Here is a 20,578-nt window from a genome sequence, read left to right on the forward strand (position 1 = left end):
ATAAAACGGCTCCAGGCTTTATACCTCTTCCCACCGTTCCTACCTACGACTACTATCTCTCTATCGGTAATCTTTAGCCTCTGAGCTATCGCCCAAAAGTTCAGCATGAGCGGAAACGGAACGGTCGAGGTAGCGGGAGTGGGTGAGGGCCTGCCCATCGGTGCAGCTCCTCCTGCCCATACCCCTGGTTTTGCCCATGGACACGAGCACGGTCACAAGCACGGTCACGGCGGACATGGACATTCACATGGTCATAAACCAGCGGAGGATGAGTGGAATGGAGAGGAGTATATCGCCAAGCCAGGCGCGTGAGTAGCTTACCTCTCCCCAGGCGTCCTTTGCTCTCGCAATCAAGTCAACGGTCTGCGAGCTAGCTACGCTCAACGTCGGCGTACGGGTGGGGATCTCAACGGCGACAGAATGGAGTGCTGATCGGCCTATAGCAAGGAGGTCGCGCTCTTATCCGCCGATAGCATTTTCTATGCGCTGCAGCAAACCGGGATGTCAAGGGAGGACACCAAGCGAATAGATCTGCTCGAGGTTGGATGCGGTGCGTAGGACCCCGGCTCCTTTCCCCCTTGGCGTTGTAAGCCTTCTTACGAGGCCTCAGGTCATACTGAGCCACTGGAAGCAATTTGATCACCCAACTACCTCGCGCACAGCTGATTTCTCAGGACCGGGAATGGTGACCGATAATCTCGTCCCCCACTTCTCCTCCATCCACGCTATCGATGTCTCCCCCTCTATGCTCCTGACATTCGCCTCTCGACACTCCAACCCCCACATCACGCACTCTCTCCACTTCCTCTCGCCCTCGTCCCCGTCTGAATTCCTCACGCCCCTCCTCTCCCCTCTGCCGGCCGAACAAGCCCGGCGACTCCAGCCTCCGCACGCCAAGTACGGGGTAGCAGTAGCCAACTTGGTACTGCATCATGTGGACGATTGGGCGGGTATGATGGCTGGGGTACAGGGGCTGCTGGTGCCTGGGGGCTGGTTTGTAGGGACGGAATTTGGGAGGGAGGAGGGCGAGAGGGATAGAGTCAAGGAGGCGAGGGAGATCGTGGCTGCGAAGAAGAGGGAAGCGGCTGGCGAGGGTGCGCAAGTGAGTCTGGATTCCCTTCTGACCAGCACGAGCTCGAGGGGGCCTAGTCGTTCAGAAGTATAAGGGTGCTAATCAGCTCCAGCCCGCAAGTCACGGTCATCATATCCACCACAACGCCATGACCCCTTCCGAAATGTACACAAAGCTCAAGTCGCTCGGGTTTGACGAGGCGCATGCGGAGATCCGGGGCGAGCTCAAGCTATGGCCAGAGGCGCCGGCGGTCCCTTGCTTGGTGTTCTGGGCGAGGACGGCGAAGGAGGAGTCATAGCAAAAGCGGAAGCCCCAGAGAGCCCACTTGTCTGACATTATAAGTGATGCATAAGGTGCCTGGGGCCGGTAGGGGCTTGACGCAGACATGCCGAACGTAACCGATGGAGAGGAGCCGGAAGATCGTCGCGTCTGGGGATAATTACACAAAAGATGAAGAGACCTGGTACACTGCGTATATGCTGGAGAAGAGCGTAACCGAGAGAGATGCGAGACCGAGACCGAGAATTGTCCTAGATCTAAGTCCGTCAGCAAGTCTCCTCGCCCAGCGGTTTGCAGGTCATCAGACTCACCAAAGACAACTCCAACGTCCATACCCGCCTCGCCCATACTTTGACCTTCATCATCTCCTTGCTGCTGCTCGACTTGGGCACGTCCACCTCGATACCGTCCCACCAGCATTTCCTCTGCCTCATCAGCCTCTCTTCCTACATTACACCTCGGGCGAGGACTTACAGCCGGCTTGCGCCAGAACAAGAGCAGCTTTTGCGCCGTAGCCATTTGCCCAGCATCAACGGTAGGGACCGCCGCTTCGCCGGTGGCGGGGTCGGTCGTTCCGGGTTCGGGGTGGTGGATGCCTGTCTTGAGGAGGACGAGGGCCATAGAGGAGATGATGTTGCGATTGGGCTCGCACGCGCGGTATCCCCATTCGTCGGTCCGGTCGAAGCCGCTGAAGAGTCAGCACTGACAGTGGACTGAGGTGTATCTGCAAGCCTCTATCGCCCCTCCTAACTGCTGACCTCCGCCTTCTCTGCCCAGCAATGAACACGGCCCAGTGTCCCCCGTGCTTTCGTAGATTCGGAAAAGCAGCACTCACCTCATACACAGCATATCAATCAAGTGCTGCTCCGCCAGATTATTCTCCTTGTTGACATTCCGCTGCAACGCCGCAAAGATTGTCCGCCGCTCCTCCAGCGCCCGGCCACACGCGCGCTTCATCTCCCTCAGCTCCTCATTTCCCATCCCATTCTTATCCACGCTCGCGAGCGCCCCGGGCGTCGTTATGGAGAAGTACTCCAGTTCTTCGCGAAGGACGATGATGGCTTGTTTGGAAAGCAGGGGGTTTTGGGTCGATTCGGAGTTGGGGCCGGAAGCGGAAGTGGGGGATGAGGCGGCTGCTTGGGCCGCTGCTTCGACAATGTGCTTTTGGGCGTGGAAGAGGCCCGGGGTGGTGGGCGTGCCGTAGAAGTGGAGTTGGGCGCGGGACCAGAAGGAGAGGATGTAGTTGAAGCAGTCGGGGTCGAACTGATCGAGCGTCAGCAGGAGATAGCGCAGCCACGGGTTCGATGGTCCATAGCGACAAGCGATTTAGGTGATGAAAGATAATGGAGTATCACTCACGTCAACAGCGAAAACACCATCATCTCCACCCTCCCACGATGCCGGCTTGCTCAGAACCAAACCCTGCGGGAACAGACCAAGCAACACCGATTCCGGAAGAAGCATCAGCGTCTCCCGATCGACGGGAAACAGCTGACCCCGAAGCTCGAGGTTGAGACGGGTGAAGTGCGCGGGGTTGTTGTGGCCTGCGGCGAGTGGGCGGGGGGCAGATTGGGAGACCGAGGTGATTGGGGAGGAAGAGGGCGCGACGGAGGTGATAGGGTTGGACGACATGCTGGCGGAGGTCTGGTGGGGGAGCGCTATAGGCGGAGTTGAAGGAGTGAGGAGGGGAGGTGGCTTGCTTGCGCCTTTACGACACAAAGCGCGAATCTGCGAAAGATGCCGGTCGATGTTTGTGTTGATCTGAGCGTGGGACCCGAGGACTTTTGGCCTGTTATCGCAAATTGGTCTTTGCGCGATTGTCGCGTCCCTTTGCTCTGCTCTGACGGGACGGGACGGGCAGTGTAGTGTATATGGTCAATGGAGATGTATGGTATGGTCATTCAAGTAATCAATCTCCCTTGTCGGACGCGGGGACAAGCTTCTCTCGAGAGGCGCAAAGGTCTCACCAAATATACTCCCGTCCACCTCAATCTTCAGGGGGTGCCTTAGGAAGCAGCCATGAAGAGCTCGGTCCTCAACCAGAGCGGTGTGATGCAAGTCTCGAGATGGTACGCCCCACATCCCTGTAATTCTAGTATCGATGCATCTCCTCACACCCCGGCCCGCCGCCTAGTGGCCCTCGCTGTGAGCCATGGCGTGGTGACCCTCCTTGGAGTTGTAGTACTCGTACTTCGTCTTGCCCCAGGTGTAAACAAAGTAGCCTGTAGGATCAGCATTTTCCAAAGCTGTGTGGAGATACGAAAGTCAAGAAGACAGGCGAAAAGTTGGTGAGCGGGCGAGATTCGGGCCGATGTCAGATAGAGCACCAGATCATCCAACTCCCCGTTCCATAAAAGGAATCCGTCAATCCGACAAATCCGCCTGTGCTGATCGCCTCCGTGTCTTGCCGGTCCGCACCTCGACACCGCGGCCAGCTTGCAACCCCAAGAACTTTGCATTCTTTCCGCCGCCGTTTCCATCCCAAAATCTCCCCCGAGCTGCCTAGATCCATCCGCGGCAATTCCGCCCGGGAATCAACGAAGACATCATCTCTCCCACAGCCAGCATGCAGACTTACCGGAAGCGAAAGGAAGAGCAAAGTATGGGATCTGGTGCATGATCCGCGAGAACCCGCCGAAGAGGTATCCCCGGAACACACCCGCGAATGGTTTTTGCTGATACGACGAGAGACCTGTCGATATGAAGCGGGTGGCAGGAGCGATGGACACGAGATGATATGGCGTAATGAGTACCGGTAAGATATGGATCGGGTAGGGATTGGCGAGCAGGAGAAGCGCGGTCAGCTGGGTTCCGAGCGATTCGTCAGATGAGCTGCGACTAACCGTATTGAACGATACCCTTCTGCTTTGTTTGCGAGAAATTACCCCACCAGCCGGTCTATCCTGTCAGCACCTTCATCGTTTGCCCCAGAGCCCGTGTCATCCCCAGTCCAGCGACACCGCCGTCCGCGGTATCTCGAGAAGTCAAAAGTCGACAGTCGGAACTCACATATGTCTTCCCTGTAAACGTCAGCTTGCCGCCGCTTCGCATCGAACAACAGTGCGCATGTAAGCTCACCTGTAGGAGTCGTTCCACTTGACAAAGCCTGTGATGGACGCATTATAGGTGATGATATGGATACAGTCAAGGGATGTAATTAGAGTCAATAGCAAATAGGATCGTTAGCAAAGACAGCAGCAGCAGCAGTCGGGAGGAGCCGGGACCAAAAAGGTACACCCAAAATTAGATCCCGCTATACCTAATTCCTCAATCACTACCAGCTATTCATCGCATACTTCTATAGCTTCATACCCTATACACTCTTCTATCTACAAGCACGACAAGCAGCTATCACTGCTACAAGCTTAAGCGAAGCCGACCTTTAGCCTCTCCGCGAAAAAGAACCGATCCTATCGTCCCAGCGAAACCCGCAGGACGCAAACTCCTCCACCATGTCCCTCCTCGCCAATGTCCTCGGTTTCAGCGCCTTCGGCTTCGGCGTCAGATGTTTCCAGCTCGGTCTGCAGAAGGAGGGGATGTTCACACGTTAGTATTGTGGCTGTTTCAGGATTGTATGGAGAGCAATTACCAAGGTGTTGAGACCTGGGAAGCTAGGAAGCGAGGGGTTTGCGGAATAGGGCGGCAGACTGTTCTGCCCAGACCCGCCAGAAGGCGGAAAGCGAGCGGTGTGAGGCGGAATACAGGCGGATGGCTTGGCCTGAAGCATGGAACGGTGTGGCTGATTAAGCAGGACCACTCGGTCATATCGGAGCAGCCGCAGCATTTGGGGGAATAGGATACGCAGTATACCACATGGAACAAAGACAGTCAGTTGTCCCCTCGACGATATCTTCATTGTCCCCGAGCATCAGCTGACAAGCCTAGAAACCACTTGCTGGCGGACAGGAAGAAGGAGTTACAGACCAACCGGGATAGGGAGAATGCAGAGTACGCAGCGAGGAAAGCGGAGGCGGCAGCATGAGTGTAGGGGTATGGGACATGCAGGAAATGACCATCTCGATTGTCTGCAGGAAGCACTTGGACTTGCCAAGAACGACTGACCCGGCATCGTGCTGCTCCAGAAAACCCAAGCTGGCAAGGGGATATGCTAAGTATCCGTCGGATGCATTTTGGTATATCTACAATCCCCTAAGACCATCTACTCAACCTCTGGCTCGAGATCACCAAAAGGCCGACTGCGGAAGTATGACTCGTCAAACTGCAGCGGTCAGCTCAGTCAGTTCTACGAGTTGTGAATGCGAGCTCACCCAGTGGATCCGGACGAAACCATCCTCTGCGCCTGATGCGTATGCCTTGCCCTGGGGGTGCACGGCGAGAGTATTGATAGGGCCGCTGAGAATGTCAGCACACCTTCTTGCAAACAGCACCCCGATCAGGTTCCGCATCAAGTCTCCATCCTCGTCCCGTCCCGTCCCTCTGACTCCAATCCTCATCCTCGCTTGAATGAAACAAATACTCACAAATGCCCCCTAACACGCCCAACCTCCTCCTCAAACAGCTTGTGCCAGAACCGACTCTCAAACTTGCCCGACCGCGCACTCGTCGTCGTGACACTCATCGCATCCTGCCCACCGCCGAGAATGACATATGGCCTCAACGGGGCAATACAGGCTGAGTTGAGGGGTGTTTCAGTAGTGTACTGCTTCATCTCTTGCAGCGTCGCCGTGTCCCATAACTAACCATCAGCACTGCTCGTCCTCACCAGAAAAGAGAAACCTACCCGGGCAGTCTTATCTTTGCTGCTGGTAACAAAGTACGTTCCGTCCGGACTGAGCTGGATATCCGTGATTTCCCCCTTGTGCCCCTCACCCGCTGGCACGTTGTTGAGCTCCTCGCCCGTCTTGACGTCGTATTTGCCCACTTTGCCCGATTCGTGGCCGGTGAGGATGGCGTCGGAGAGGGGTGCCCAGAGAGCGACGGTGGCTTTTGAGCCGGTGAGGATCATTTCGGTTACAGGTGTTTTGGATTCTGTGGAGTTAGCTTTACTATCGGAACTATGGACCTGATGCCCGGGATATACAAGGCAAGGCGTACGTTGAGAGATGTCTTCCCGGTTGATTTGGTAGACACGGATCACACTCGGCTGGCCACTACGCTGCTCCGTGATGCACATAATCATGTCGTCGTCCTCGCTAGACGAGTCAGCCGGCGCTCGTACAGCGGCCCAGGGGGCAATTAGTGGCGACAGAAACAGGGCTCACCTCCATGCAACCCGCTTGACGGCGGTCAAGAAGTCCCATGTGAACAGGCATTTCCCAGTCCGCACATCCCACAGCTTCATGCAACTGTCCGCGGCGCCCGAAACGATGTACTTCGTTTGAGCTGCAGGAGTCAGCTAAGACCCTACTGAAGGGGCGCGGTCGATCCAAGGCTGGTTGAAATTTGGGCAGCAAGCCACCCTCTGGACTTGTTGCCTACATCGGTGTCCATCTCCATCTCCCTCTCCTCAATCCACCCAGCCTATCTCCGACATCTGAAGCACATCATAGCCCAGCAGCTCCACTCCGTGTAATCTCCTCCCGTCAGGCCTCCGGCTCCCTCCACTCGGCACTCATTCCGCACGCCCATCACCATCTCCTCGACACCCTCTTGCACCCCTTTTCCACCAGCTCCATACTCACAATCACAAGCCACAGTCCACACTGTTCCATTATGTCCCTCAAACGTCCCCAATCGCTCCCCATTCGAGGTATACCAAACGTTGATCACCGGGTCCTTGGACGCCGTGAACAGCAGGTCACCCTCCGCGTTAAAGACAATCTGGGTGAGGGACCGTTCGTGGCCTTGAAGAATGATCGGTTTCTGCTTCGATCAGTGCCACGTTTCCTCCATCCACTCAAGGGCCCGGACGCACCATCTTGTATACGCTGTAATAGGTAGTGAGCGAGTAAGATGTATGCTGCTTTGTACCACCACCACCAGCAGAGCCAGCCTCAACAAAACGCGAAATCCAGGCACGGAACCTTTTTTCGCTGGTGGCATGCGGAGTGTGGCGATATCTCCGGATTCGCCACCCGCGCGATCTGTTTTGCAGCGACGGCCGGGAAGGCTATGCGCGCTCATGGAGCTGCACTTGGTTCAGTACCGGGCGCCTGCAGGTCGACCGTAGTACAACTGTCCTCGACGCAGCGTGAAATAACCAAAGAAAAATCAAATATTAAGGCTACAGCTACATGTCAGATATACTTCTCCGCAATTCGCCGTCTTCCCATTGATCATCCTCCTGATCCGCTACGCTCCCCCCTATCCTAAGCCCAAAGGTATCCACAGAGCCTCCACTATCTCTCGACCTCGGAGGACAAGTCGGAAACGTCTGCGCCACCTCAGCAATCACCACACTCAGCGCACTGTCCGCACTCGCCAGCCTATCCATCTGCGCATCCGCCACTCCTCCCCTGCCTCCTTCCGGCTCAGGCTCCAGCTCCACTTCCAGGCTCCCCTCTCCGTCTTGCATCGTCCACGTCGCTGCCTCGTCCCCCTCAGACTCTGTGCCGCTCTGCTCCGGCATCTTCGCCCACTGGAGCTCTATGCTTGAAGTAGGACTCAGGTTGTCCATCTGATAGCCGTCTGTGGAGCCCGCGAAGGTCGTTATGGGCGTGACGACGAGCATGAGAGGCGAGACCGGCGGAGTGAGCGTCGTTGTGTGCTTTCCGCTTGATACAGGCTGGATCATGTCCCAGAATGAACACTCGGGAGGGGACGAGACTCGTTCGAGGAGGTTCCGAGTGGGCGTGCCGGGCAGGGGAGAGCGGAGATGTGGATTGAAGGGGCGAGAGCCCTAAGTAGTCAGTACAAGGAGTGAAGCTAGATCTTTGTGATCAGCACTCACATTTTGATGACTCTCATCGCCCGACACTGATCTTCTCGCTTTCCAAGCGGCCTTCAGTCCCTGCTGCAGTCAGCCCCGTACTAGCTCCGGAGTAAAGCTGCCTGGCTTACCTCGTGGAAGCAAGGATCGATTGAGATGGCCACCTGGCAAGTGTCAGCTGATACTACATCGTGCAAATATAGCTGAAACATACCAAAGCGAAGATAGCTCCTCTTCCGGCGTAAAGCACCAGGCCGGCCATATACACCGGGACATACGAGTCCGATAATTGCTGGGGCCTGATATTCCTAAGCAGATCGGTCGCTTCCATATCAGCTACATGCCCCTCCACCATGCATCTTCGGTCCGTACTCACTGATATAGAAGGTATTGAGAATAACAGCGACCACGGGGTATACCGCCACGCGCAGAGCGATACGGAGGAATGCATCGTCCAGCGCGTACATCGACATGCGGCGATAAGGCTCGGGCCGTATAGTGGCATCACTCGCTCGGCGGCCAAAACAGGTGTAGGAGCTCCGCCGGGATGCCGAATACGCTCCGAGGCTCTTCTCGTCGAGACCGATGTTGATGTCGGGCTGGAGGGCGGCGTGACTCAGCCGCGCGGATTGCCTGATGAGACGAGATGTGCGGCGGGACTGGGTAAAGATGCTGGTCAGAGACTAGGCAGTAAGTTTCTAGGCTTGTCGACCCCGCTAGAACAGAAGGGATGGCTTACGATGGTGACGGCGATGAGGGCGACGATGGTAGCTAAACCCAACCAGACATGCTGAACGGTCAGCACAGTCCCGCCATTGTAAGGTGAGACGTGAGGTGACTCACAAAGCCAAGAAAGATGCGGAGAAAGTATGACCTCAGCGGGTGCGCTGTAGTGTCAGCTCGAGTCGGTGCGAGGCGCCCGGCCACGAGTCCATAGACTCACACGTCGACGACGTAAAGTAGCTGAGACTATCAGCGGGAGCTCGTCGGCTTATGATAAGCAAACATACCAGGTCTTGTAGAATCCACCACCGAAGTGTCCCAAAGCAGCAGAAACGATAGGCGGTGTGAAGCCAGCAATGGCTGAGCTGATAGCATACCACTTGGTCAGACCTACTATATTAGTCCATAATCCTATGATCGACGACATGAGATGGGCGGTGAACAACTTACCCCGCTTGGTCGAGTTGACATTCCACCTGACGCTCAGAGCAAGATTGATAGCGATCGAAGCGATCAACCAGGAGACACTGATGTGTGTCAGCTCGACCTCATACATGTAGAGAAGTATGACCGAGATGACGTAGTCGAGAGTGCCTGCAACTCACGTCAAGCGAGAGCCCATCATGATGACCATGACTGTCGAGCATGCTTGGCGACACTGCCCGACACGGCTCGCCATCTGCATCATCAGCTTCGCTCCTCGACGCTCGCTTTCCAACGCTCGTTCTCGGTCTTGTCTTCCGGCAGACACACAGTATTGTCTAGCAGAAACCACTTACATCTGGATCTGCATAGGTGACCAGATACGTGGTAGACCATACCACCTGAATGCCAAGGATGACCATGAACAGCTTCCAGCTCACGCGCTCGATACATGGTCGAGCAAGCGGCGTACGGTAGATCCATAGCGAAAGGAGGAGGATAGCGAGCGAGAGGAAGATGGTGAATCCCGCAAAGCCGGCAGCGATCGTCAATGCCACCTACACCGTCAGCGACACCAAAAACGGGAGAGGAGATGAGACTTACTCGCATCTCATCATAACTCAGAGTGAAGCCCATCCTGCCTCCACCCTTGCTAGGTCCCCAAGAATGTACGGCGGAGGGGTGACCAGGGAAGTAGAAGCGGTATGCTGTGTGGTGGGGTCGGGAACGCGAAGGGAATGAGGGGCGACAGTTGAGCGTACGACGACGACTTTATATCGTGGCACGCTTCTGGAAGGCATACGGCCACCTCACCAGGATCTGGCTCCGAAAAAGTGTGGATTGACGAGATCTGAAACACGCTCGACAGCGTGCACCGTGCAGCGTGCCCAGGACTTGGGATACCGCCGAGATCTAGTCGTTACCGATCACCCTTCGGCATCCGTGCCAATGGAATAGCGGTAGAGATCTAGCGTCAAGATCTCCTGTGCTGCACGCCGAGGTGCGGAAGACTCGGCCCGTTGGCGTGGACGTACCGAACGTATCGAAGGCCGGTAATCAGAGGTGTCCGCCTCGTCGAGCCCCGTCGTGATGGGAAAGAACAGGATGAATGGTCGAGCAAGCAATGAGGGATCGTGGGTGAGACAGGGAAGTGATGACGAGGCCGAGGCAGTGTATACGCTCGCGCAAGTAAGGAGATGAAGGGTTATTAGTGAAATGTGAATGTCAATCCGATCTGGAGGTGTTCTCTAGCCATGTACAGTAGCTGGCGATCCCTCTCGGGCGCCGATTTTCCCGAAGAGATCGATCTCGTGTAGTCAGAGACCAGTACTTACCGTTACATTTCCGCACAGTGATCGGCACACTGAAGGCTTCGTGCGAGCGAGCCTGTTCGCGTCAGGTGAAACATGTTTCAGACCGGAGTTCCCGGAGTGTTGCAGCCCATTCAGATTCCGATGGTAGACTTATGGTAGGCTCTTGAGCCGTGATCCTGGGCCCGCTCTTACATATCGGGACCAAGCGGTCGCGAGATATCTGGTTGATGTGATGTCCAAAGTGTAGATTATGGTATGTACGGTAGTTACCTTGCGCCCAAAAGGGCGTACTGCGGACTGCGTCACGGTGCTTTACGGCAACACCGGCCGAGCGGTAGATTGCGGTGGCTCAACGCACGAAGCATGGTGGACTACATCTCTGCACACCACTTCGTAGGAACTGTACATCATACGAATCGACGACCATAGATGACCGGAAAGATGCCCTGAGAATAGACTAGAAGCGCTGCTTCATCCTCGCTCCGACCGATTTGAGATGGGCGTACACCTTGCCTAACAGCGTCAGCTACTGCTTACGAAGCTCGCATCTCGCCGTGCGTGGGATAGAGACTGACCTGGAGGTGAACCAAGAATGAGCGAAACAATAGCATCTCGTGCGATCTTGATATTTTGGACCGAGCCGAGGATATGTACGTTGCTGTGAGATCAGCCAGGTGCTCGGCAAGGCAAGATCAGAGAGATTGGGCTTACGTGTCTGCCAGTACTATACGCGTTCGGCTAGCATTTTCAATCGTGAATTTTACCTTTCCACCTTCTCCTGCTATCCGGCCTGGAGGGGATCAGCTTTGCTGAGGTACAGATCAAGGAGCAGACACACCGATCGCTCGCGAAAGATGGTCTCCATGGAGAGTTTTGACGTCTTTGATCTCGAAGGAGTCGAGATAGAGGTCGTCTAATCTCAGGAGAGCAACAGCGTCCTGAAGATTAGCTCCATCGCCAGGTTCAGCTGGGGAGAGCTTACGTTGACATCGAATCCGAGAGCAAACGCCTTGACAAAGTCCGCTCCTTTCTGGATAGCTCCGGTATCGATAGTGTGACCTGAGCTCTACTCCCGTCAGCTTTGTAACCTTGAGAGCATCTAGCAAGCCCGTACTCACTCTGATCTCAACCGCTCTCCGCTTTTGGTTCATCCGCACCTGCAATCCCAATTGCTCCACGAGCGGCGTATAGATATTCACCCATTCCCGCTTCATAGGCGTCATCCTATGATCCGGCACCGGTATTCTCCTAAACTCATTCTTGATTCCTCCCACTGCCTGCGCTTTGGCAGATAGTGGCGCAAAGCCAGAAGAGGACGAGACGAGCGCGGCAGCCGCATCCGGCGGCATCGTGGGGTCGGTATGGAGGGCGGAGGATTGATTGATGAGGACATCGTCGGTATCCGAGTCCACTTCCATGCCATCCTCGGCTGATGGAGCCGAGATGGACTTCTTGGGCTTGGACGGTCCAGCGGCGGAAGGTTGAGAGACGAGGGAGATCTCGCGGGGACCCTCGAGCTGCGATTGCAGGGCTTTCTGCCTGTGGGATTTGTGCGCCATCTTGTATGATCTGTTGGCTTTGCGGTACTATGAGGGATGTCTAGGTGGTATATGATAGTAGAGCTGGTCGATGATATCAAGTGAAGGTGGACCGCAAAGGCTGTCTGCAAAGGCATTTTTGACTTTACCTTCTAAGGATGACGTGGATTTAGGCGAGTTATCACATTCCTCGGAGATCCTGGCGAGTCCGCTAGCCCGTGCGCGTCCACTAGTCCACTGCGTGTCGCGTGTCGCGTCGCTCGCAACTTTCTGCAGCTTGTTCGCCTGTAGCGGATAGCTTGACTTCCTTCCTCATACTTCTGTCAGATACACATCCCCATTCTCCATCGGTAGAGCTAGCTACGATGCCCTCAGCTCCCCACTCGAAGCGCTCAGGCTCAACCCCCTCCCCTTATCCCCCTCGCAAGCCCACCTCCGACTTGACCTTGGGCCCGTCCTCCTCCCTTCCTACCGGCAAGAAGCACAAGCACAAGAAGCGGAATTCGTCCTTCGGTGGTCAGTCTATCAGTACCGCGGTCGTCAACCAGGCCGTCGAGAATGCCATGGCTAGCGGCAGCACCTCTGCTCCGCCAGCCAGTGCACGGACACCATCGGCGGCGAGCGCAGCTACGGCCGACAGCGTCGCCACTACGTCCACGGCGAACAGCGGCAAAGCCAAGAAGCGGTCGGACAGCAGGCAAAAGAGGCAGAAGAAGAAGCGTCTGAGCTTGATGGAGGTCCCTTTAGATGCGCCAGTCGCTGGGCCCTCAACCAAGGCGGAAGAGCCGATGGACGAGGACGACCCCGCAGCGGTCATGGCATACCCTCAGCCAGACGCCAAACCCGTCGAGACGGCGGAGAACATTGTCGCTCGACTTATGCCTCAGACCAAGACGAAAAAGCGGAAGGCGGGGCCTGCTCCAGAAGTGGTGCAGCCCATTGCTGCGGCTTCGCCATCACCGGCAAAGAAGTCGCTGGCGGTAAAGGACGGTCGACTGGCGGTGTTGCGGAAGGAGCTGGAGGATGTCAAGTCGGCGGCCGAGGTGGAGAGGGCGGAGTGGGAGAGAAACATGGAGGGGATGCGGAAACGTCTGGAGAATACGGAGGGGAAGCTGGAGGCGCAGGCTACCGAGAATAAGGAGGCTATCGAGCAGAAGGAGAAGGTGAGTCTCATGTTCCTCTAGCTGCAGCGGTTTCAGGCTGATCATGGTAGGAGCTCGCGAAGAACGTTGGTATCCTTGATACTCTGCGCGAAGCTGCGACTTGCGGTGTCTGCCTGGATTACTTCAAGGACCCTCACATGTAAGCTTCACCAGTTTTACTATGGTAGGAAGAGCTGACCAGTCAGCCTGACATGCGGTCACATTGCCTGCAAAGCCTGGTGAGTCTTCTGGTCTAACTGACAGGGCCGTTGTGACAGTCGATAGCTCATATCGCAGCCTTGTCTCCTGGTTCCGCACACCAGTTGCCTTCCTCCACGAAATCCCTGACCTCATCCACGAGACCATCCCCACCACCCGCGACGTCTCCTATCGCACCAAGCTCTGCCATGTCTGCCGCGTCCAAATCCTCCGCCGCCCTTCCCGAATGTACCACTTCGACTCGATCCTCGAACCGCTCGGCATCAACCCGCAGCTCCCTACCCTCAGCCAAGACGCCCGCGAGAGCAGCGATCCCTGGCACAACCTCTTCCCGCCCGAGCTCAACACCTATCGCGTACGCGACGAAGACGACCAGATGGACCGCTGTCCCGAGTGTCACAATGAGCTGGTGGACAACTTCTGCGAGGAGTGCGACATAGAATTTAGCGAGAGCGAGGGGGAAGGCGAGATGTTATCGGAGGGCAGCGAGATAGGGGATGAGCTCGGCGACGGGGATGAGACTGGGGATGGCGCGGATGCGAGTGATCTCGATGGGATCGCGGACGGAGATGTGTTGGGTATGGACGGTGACGAGCTCGATGATGAGGCCATCCTCCGGGCTCGGCGGGAGAACGCTGCGGACGCTAGGGCGGACAGGGAGATTCGCGCTCAAGAGCGGCAACTCATCGCCGAGCGGAATCACATGTTTGACCTCGAGGCGGAGTCCGATGGAGAAGGCGAGGAGGAGGAAGAGGTGGAGATTGGGGCGGAGCGGTACGAGGTCAACAGCGAGGAAGACAGCGACGAGGAGGGCTCGGATATGGCGGAAATCGTCGCCGTCCATAATCACTCCTTCCGGAACCGCGACCTCTACAGCCCGGACGACCCGAATCACTACGAGTCTGGAGATGAGTCGGGATCGTACGAGGCGAGCTTTATCGATGATGACGAAGAGGAGGATGAAGAGGAAAATGAGGAGGCCGAGGCGGATGAGAGCGGAATCACGGGTGGGGGCCGTGATGACTCGGGCAGTCCGTCCGGAAGTGTCGAGGTGAGTTCTGGGTGTCAGGTGATGTGTCGATCCGAGCTGATGCCTTCAGGTTGCGGAAGAAGACCTCGATATGGAGCAGATGAGGCAGCGAAGGGTCGCTCGATTCGCCGAACGCCTCAGGTCAGCTTCCAGGTCTAGGCAGGTCGACCACTCAAGCTGAAAACCTAGGTCTCCGTCTCCTGCGATCCGAGCTGCTCCTACGTCTTCAAGGCGTCGCATCATTGTCTCTGGATCCGATGAGGAGGACTAGCCGCATCCCCGTATCCTTCTTTTCGCCGGACACGACCATCACGACCGTATCACGTATCACGCCACGCCTGCATCACTTCATTGCGACGATTCGTTCATCCTCCCACCATTCATTACTGCAGCGCCGCACGGCCGCCACACATTCATCCCTCGTCGCATGTTCACGTCTTCATCTCAGGCCGCAAATAATTCCATACGATTTTAACCTGTACCTAGCAAACCTATATAAGCGCATGCATCAGTTATGCGCTTGAGATCAGTTGCTGTCCCTCGGGCAGACGGTCCCAGCCTCGAGACGTTTCACTTAGTCACGTGATCTAAATATGCTCAGGTGGTCCGCATTCCGCGCGTCTGCACTTTCACAGCCTTTCGCAACTCCACTTCAACCTTACTGGATCTGTATAGTCAGAATTTACATCACAAGCGATCAGTTCCGCTGCGGAACATCGGCAAGGGCCCTTGGCCCTCACGCGGAGACTCCCTCGGCCCTCACCCCAATTCGACCTGCCTCTCGCTCGGACCGATTGTCCAACATCACCTGGTTCGAGGGGCCATGACTCATCAATCGTCCCGAGCCGGCCGGCCAAGTCTCGGGCACGACCACATGGACCAGGTCGCGGGCTCTTCGGGCAGCCGGAAGGACGACCTTCAGCCGACCGGGAATACCAGGAAGAGACGCAGGATGGCCAGGTCCGACGAACCTCCTTCGACCGCCGGCGTCGACACATCTTCCACAGCAGACATTCCCGACACAGGGGCAACCAGACGCCAGAAGCGGAGGAGCGATCATCCTCGACTGGGACCAGTTCGGCAGCGCTTAGCACCGGCCGAGAAGAAGAGGAAGGTGATGAGGCGGATGGAGATATCCCAGCTGAAGAGGGAACTCAAGGCGAGTCAGAGGGAGAAGGAGGAGGTGGAAGCGGAATGGGAGGAGACGCATGGGATGATGAATGCGGATCTAGCAGAGGTCCGCAGGGAGCTTCGGGTCATTTCGGATCAGAGCAAGGATTCCAGTCGTGTGAGTCGTCCGATCCTCCTTGCCGGCTTGATCCTACTGGGGACGTGGCTGACGGATTCTAGATCATCAAGGAGCAGGAAGCAAAGCTGGAGTCTATCAAGGAGGCTGTGTGTTGCAGTATCTGCCTTGACTCCCTCAAAGATCCACACAGGTGAGCGGTACCATTCTCCCGTACATCTAGCATCAACTGAGCTTACATCTCAGTCTCGCCTGTGGCCATATCGCCTGCAAACTCTGGTATGCCCTCCCTCATCTTAGACCGCCTCGCAGAGCTGATAGTTTACAGCCTCGTCAAGTGGTTCTACACGACCGCGGCGTACCTGCATGAAGTCCCCGACACCGTCAACGGCGACATTCCTGCCGACTACGACGTGTCACATCGCGCCAAGATCTGCCCCACTTGCCGCGCACTCACCATCCGCCGGCCGACCCGTACCTATCACCTCGACTCTATCCTTGCTCTCCTCGGCATATCTCCTTCGGCCGGCATCAGCGCCGAAACCCTCGACGCGGTCGAGGATCCGTGGTTCAACCTCTTCCCCGTCGAGCGCTCTTCATACAAGATCACCGATGGCGGTCCGGGCTACCGAATCCTGCGGTGTTCGGAGTGTATGGGCGAGCTGGACGGACACGGCTGCGATAGGTGCCAGCTCGACTATAGTGACAGCGAGGGAGGCGGCGAAGTGGACATTGAGGAGGGGAATGGCTCGGAGGAGGACGATAGCGAAAGGGATGACGAGGACAACGGCCAGGATCAGGTCGATAGAGACCCGCCAGGGCTGGGAGGCTTCGATGCGGGCTACTTTGCATTCGACTGGCACGCCCAACACCAAATGGCGGCAGCCCAGGCGGAGCTTCACGAGCAAATCAGGGCAGGCTTGCAGATGCAGGCGTATCAGCAACTCGCGATCAATCGGCTCCTTCTGCAGAGTCTCGCGGGCGGGTCGATACCGCCAGGAACGGACCTGTTGGGAATCAGGGCAGGATGGGGTCAAGAGGGCGCAGATGGCAGAGTGGAGCAGGAGGGAGATCAAGCCGAGGACGAGTCGTCGGAGGAGGAAGAAGCAACGGTCGAAGGGGATGAGGGGGAAGGCAGTCAAGAGAATGCGTCAGGGGATGAAAGCCATGAGGACGGGCACTAGGTAAGTCTCCAGATCCCGATCCGACGGTGCTGGATGGATAAGGCAATAGCTAACGACCAGGATCATTAGGACAGCGTGGGACGTGGGACCCCAGAGAGTACGTTCCAGGCAGACGTGATCGATTTATCCACGCGCAACCGATAGGGACACGCGCGGAGATAACTCCCATCAATGCTCGACTCGACCTCCACCGCATCCCGCATTGTCTCGCCTCTTCCCGAGCACGACCGAGTCGACAGACCGCAGCCGGTCGATACCAACCCTGGACGCTCGTCCACACCACATGTCAAACAGCTGTACATTTATCACCGGTGTCATAGGACGTATGCCCATGGCCTTGCAATAGTCATTAGCATTGGGGGGAGTCTGGCCTGTCTGGGCCCGAGAAACTATGCAGTTCGGTCCATTGTGCTTGTCCATCACTTTCAGACCTATCTGCGTGCAATCGACCGACACTCATTCTAGTCACAAGATGTCACTAGCCAGACTATAGCTTGCTCTTCTCTTCTTGTGATACTCTTACGACCCTAATGGATCAGCTGTTGTCCACCTGCGAGGACTATGACTCACGTCTTGCCATAGTTCCTACCCGAGAAGACGTCCTCCAGCGCGCCGACGCACTTGCTCAGCCCATCCGCTTCGCCCTTGTCCCCCTTGAGCACGTGATACTGGTACTTCATTGTGCCCCGCTCCACCATGTCCGCCAAGTAGGCTCGGCCTTCGCCATACCGCGTCGCATAGTCGAAGACGATGAAGCCGCGCATGGAGGACTTGGTACTGATCAGGGTGGGAAGATTGAGGATTGGTGGAGGTGTAGTTGCACTATTGTATCAGCATGGTCGGGGCGGGAAATGAAATGCTTGCTAACTTGTACGCCGCGATCATACCGCATAGGACTATACGGGCATATACCTGTAATTGACCAAGGACCATGTCGAGGATTTCACCGCCAACTGATGCTTAGCGCTACACCCTCGAGCGGTCGGTCGGTCTTACCATTGTCAAAGTAAAGGTCCACAAGGCCGACCTTCCGAAGCTGTTTCCGGAAATCCTTGTCCTTGTAGTTGAGCGCATGGTGAACACCCAGCTTCTTGAGCTCCGCACACTTCTCGGCCGAGCCGGCAATTCCCGTCACTTTGCACTTGGGGTGCGAAAGAGCAATCTGAGTAGCGATCTAGCTGTCAGCGGCGACTCTGCGCTCATAAAGGCAAAGCTGAGCCGTCTCACCAAGCCAACAGATCCTGCCGCTCCGGAGATCACCACGTTGTCACCGTCCTTCAGGTTCCCAATGTCAAACATGCCAAAGTACGCCGTCATACCCGACGCGCCAAAGAGTCCGAGGTGGTCCATGTCCTTTCCACCGCGCGGGACATCGCGGTGCTCAACCTTGTTGGCGGGGCCTTGCCAGTACGTCTGCCAGCCTAAGGTTCCGTATACCTGCTCGGGGTCAGCGACTCTCCGCGATATACCGTAGCAAGTAGTGGGGGAATTACAAGGTCACCCTCAGAGAACCCCTTAGCCTTTGATTTGACAACTCGCCCCACTGCCGCAGCGCGCATCACCGCGCCAATCTTGACGGGCTCCATGTACGAGCGAGCATCATTCAGCCAGTTGCGCTGGGTAGGATCCTAGACTGTCAGCACCGCCCGCCAGGACACAGATTCCTTTCTCTGGGCTCCAGGCTAGACAGCGAGACTCACAATGGAGACATAGTCCACTCGCACCCGCAGCTCCCCCTCTTTCAGCTCAGGCAACTGAGCAGTCTCCCGGCGAAATGTCTTGTCGGTCACTGGGCCGCGCTCCGGCCTGACGGCTAGAACGAGCTGGTTGGATTTTGAGCTGTCAGACATGTTTGCAGTATGTGATGTGGTCGATGATGAGATGAGGGGGGACTGGGTAGCTTAAGGTAGCTGTACAAAAGGTCACAAGGCGGACCGAGAAGTACGGTAAGCTCGGCCTCGGTTATGCTTCAAGCCGGTTAGCTTGGTTTCCGCTTATCTCGGACTTGACACGGACTTCCCCACTTTGGTGGATGCAGCGGGGCTGTCCGAAGTGGGGAGGCTGCGTTTCTGACCTGATGCTCGGTGAAGGAACTGCGAAAACAAGTCAGGCATGTGAACAGATGGCTTCTGGAGGGGTACCAGGATCTGGCACGGCTGACGATCCGAGCGGCAATGTGGCTCTGGTGGCGGATGACACGCCCTCACGTCCGAGCGTTTCACGTTGACTTCTGTTTACTGTAGGCAACAAGCGGGATCGTATTTTTCGCTGAGAAACACCCTCCATTCGACATCTCTTTCGCCACTCCACACGAAGCCAGCAACTGTCCATATCTTTGCGCAAAATGGAACAGCTGCCTACGGACGTCATCACACACATGCTCGCTCATATGAGCGCAGCAGAGAGCAGTTCTGTCCAGAATTCAATGCTTACCGTCTCAAAGGTGAGTCAATTGAGAACCAAATTGCCTGCATGGGCTGAAATTCCCCAGTCCGATTACCTCACTGTCCTACCCATCCTATATCGCTCGGCGCGTATCACCTCCCGTCTCGCGGCGCACTCATTTCTACTCGGCGCCACTCCAATCGATGTCCCCAGCGGCGTCGAGGAGCTCTCGACCGCGGAACTACTCAGCGCGGGTCACTACAAGCTCGCGGCGCTGCGATACGTCCAGCATATCTATGTCGACCTCGACGCTCTCCGGGCTGGCTACCGCGTCGATGGCAGCTATGCAGCCGTCGATGGGCCCGGCCTAACGTCCAACCAATTTCTCTCGGCACTGGAGGCTTTACCTCGAGAGGTGTTGCCGTCGCTGGAGACGGTATCGGTCGCTCAGCGAGAGCTGGGAAAGCGTCTCCGCTACGAGGACGTAGGTCTCGCTTGCTATTCGGATCTGGGCCAGGAACGGGTCGTCACTCGACTTTGGCAGCAGATCCCCCTGGGCCCGGTTCGCCTCTCCTCTTCTTCCACGCCCATGGCCCACTTCCCGTCCGCTCTGCGGATTTGGCACGTCCATGCCTTACAGACCTTCGCAATCATCCCTGGCGGCACGACCGAAATCCACGTTCCTCCCGGTTTTCCTCGGTCCCGCTCTTCCCACCTCCCCTTCAATTGGGATCATGTGGTCTTCGATGATCCCCCGAAAGAGGCGGATCTCGGTCTTTGGATCGGCGCCCAAGTCTGCTCTGCGCTGCTCAAAGCTCAGCTGCAGATCGACCAAGGCGGAGAACAGCGTCAAGCGGTCATTGACCGAACTCGGGTCGTCATTGTTGGTCTTTTCCCCTACTCGACCCGCTGCGACCCTCAGGAGCGTAGGGAGGCGGAGCATGTCTTTGCACAGACCGTCGTCGCCGCAGCCAAGTCATTCCTCAGCAGGGTGACGACGGCGATGACGGACCTGACTCGAGTGCGGATTGAGCTGCGGAAGGCGGACAAGGCACATCGGTGTCAGGCGTGTGGGGACCACGGTGCTGCGCAGTGAAGGAGTAGCGGTTAAGGCGAAAAGAGCATGTACACAGCGAGAACGGCAGCTACGCAAGTGAGTGCCTCAGGCCGCAACATTCATGTGGAGAGCCTTACA

The 20,578-nt window shown here is 56.6% G+C and overlaps 10 protein-coding genes across 10 annotated transcripts; 5 read left to right on the top strand and 5 right to left on the bottom strand.

The window, feature by feature from the left end:
- Window positions 1-105: 105 nt before the first annotated feature.
- Window positions 106-1,370, top strand: MKK02DRAFT_39027 (S-adenosyl-L-methionine-dependent methyltransferase; the record flags this gene model as incomplete). The annotated part of the gene is made up of 4 exons (XM_053090405.1): window positions 106-308; window positions 444-550; window positions 675-1,102; window positions 1,158-1,370. 4 exons carry the CDS (start codon window positions 106-108, stop codon window positions 1,368-1,370), a joined length of 951 nt encoding a protein of 316 aa, XP_052943183.1.
- Window positions 1,371-1,617: 247 nt separating this feature from the next.
- Window positions 1,618-2,983, bottom strand: MKK02DRAFT_39028 (phosphatase activator; the record flags this gene model as incomplete). The annotated part of the gene is made up of 4 exons (XM_053090406.1): window positions 1,618-1,776; window positions 1,826-2,039; window positions 2,187-2,614; window positions 2,711-2,983. The coding sequence occupies 4 exons, from the start codon at window positions 2,981-2,983 to the stop codon at window positions 1,618-1,620; spliced, it is 1,074 nt and encodes a 357-aa protein (XP_052943184.1).
- A 498-nt stretch (window positions 2,984-3,481) lies between these two features.
- On the bottom strand, window positions 3,482-4,472 carry MKK02DRAFT_39029 (cytochrome b-c1 complex subunit 8; the record flags this gene model as incomplete). The annotated part of the gene is made up of 5 exons (XM_053090407.1): window positions 3,482-3,573; window positions 3,930-4,043; window positions 4,195-4,249; window positions 4,361-4,371; window positions 4,430-4,472. The coding sequence occupies 5 exons, from the start codon at window positions 4,470-4,472 to the stop codon at window positions 3,482-3,484; spliced, it is 315 nt and encodes a 104-aa protein (XP_052943185.1).
- A 331-nt stretch (window positions 4,473-4,803) lies between these two features.
- MKK02DRAFT_39030 (uncharacterized protein) lies at window positions 4,804-5,333 on the top strand (the record flags this gene model as incomplete). Its single annotated transcript, XM_053090408.1, has 3 exons — window positions 4,804-4,897; window positions 5,103-5,178; window positions 5,237-5,333. 3 exons carry the CDS (start codon window positions 4,804-4,806, stop codon window positions 5,331-5,333), a joined length of 267 nt encoding a protein of 88 aa, XP_052943186.1.
- Window positions 5,334-5,510: 177 nt separating this feature from the next.
- MKK02DRAFT_34827 (WD40-repeat-containing domain protein) lies at window positions 5,511-7,435 on the bottom strand (the record flags this gene model as incomplete). Its single annotated transcript, XM_053089024.1, has 8 exons — window positions 5,511-5,570; window positions 5,620-5,704; window positions 5,833-6,047; window positions 6,093-6,340; window positions 6,407-6,504; window positions 6,574-6,694; window positions 6,994-7,155; window positions 7,411-7,435. 8 exons carry the CDS (start codon window positions 7,433-7,435, stop codon window positions 5,511-5,513), a joined length of 1,014 nt encoding a protein of 337 aa, XP_052943187.1.
- A 3,661-nt stretch (window positions 7,436-11,096) lies between these two features.
- On the bottom strand, window positions 11,097-12,198 carry MKK02DRAFT_39032 (Pre-rRNA-processing protein PNO1; the record flags this gene model as incomplete). The annotated part of the gene is made up of 6 exons (XM_053090409.1): window positions 11,097-11,152; window positions 11,215-11,297; window positions 11,351-11,429; window positions 11,478-11,577; window positions 11,622-11,705; window positions 11,758-12,198. The coding sequence occupies 6 exons, from the start codon at window positions 12,196-12,198 to the stop codon at window positions 11,097-11,099; spliced, it is 843 nt and encodes a 280-aa protein (XP_052943188.1).
- A 1,225-nt stretch (window positions 12,199-13,423) lies between these two features.
- MKK02DRAFT_4526 (uncharacterized protein) lies at window positions 13,424-14,058 on the top strand (the record flags this gene model as incomplete). Its single annotated transcript, XM_053093320.1, has 3 exons — window positions 13,424-13,479; window positions 13,526-13,558; window positions 13,617-14,058. Coding segments are annotated over 3 exons (531 nt in total), but the record flags the coding sequence as incomplete, so codon positions are not given.
- A 1,384-nt stretch (window positions 14,059-15,442) lies between these two features.
- On the top strand, window positions 15,443-16,998 carry MKK02DRAFT_39034 (uncharacterized protein; the record flags this gene model as incomplete). Its single annotated transcript, XM_053090410.1, has 4 exons — window positions 15,443-15,856; window positions 15,919-16,007; window positions 16,061-16,093; window positions 16,143-16,998. The coding sequence occupies 4 exons, from the start codon at window positions 15,443-15,445 to the stop codon at window positions 16,996-16,998; spliced, it is 1,392 nt and encodes a 463-aa protein (XP_052943190.1).
- Window positions 16,999-17,485: 487 nt separating this feature from the next.
- On the bottom strand, window positions 17,486-18,848 carry MKK02DRAFT_39035 (uncharacterized protein; the record flags this gene model as incomplete). The annotated part of the gene is made up of 7 exons (XM_053090411.1): window positions 17,486-17,525; window positions 17,569-17,820; window positions 17,867-17,951; window positions 17,995-18,172; window positions 18,226-18,435; window positions 18,492-18,626; window positions 18,699-18,848. The coding sequence occupies 7 exons, from the start codon at window positions 18,846-18,848 to the stop codon at window positions 17,486-17,488; spliced, it is 1,050 nt and encodes a 349-aa protein (XP_052943191.1).
- A 494-nt stretch (window positions 18,849-19,342) lies between these two features.
- On the top strand, window positions 19,343-20,479 carry MKK02DRAFT_39036 (uncharacterized protein; the record flags this gene model as incomplete). The annotated part of the gene is made up of 2 exons (XM_053090412.1): window positions 19,343-19,441; window positions 19,490-20,479. 2 exons carry the CDS (start codon window positions 19,343-19,345, stop codon window positions 20,477-20,479), a joined length of 1,089 nt encoding a protein of 362 aa, XP_052943192.1.
- Between the last annotated feature and the right edge of the window lie 99 nt (window positions 20,480-20,578).

Source organism: Dioszegia hungarica (assembly GCF_025882075.1).
Source record: "Dioszegia hungarica strain PDD-24b-2 chromosome Unknown MKK02contig_17, whole genome shotgun sequence".
NCBI classification, from domain to species: Eukaryota; Fungi; Basidiomycota; class Tremellomycetes; order Tremellales; family Bulleribasidiaceae; genus Dioszegia; species Dioszegia hungarica.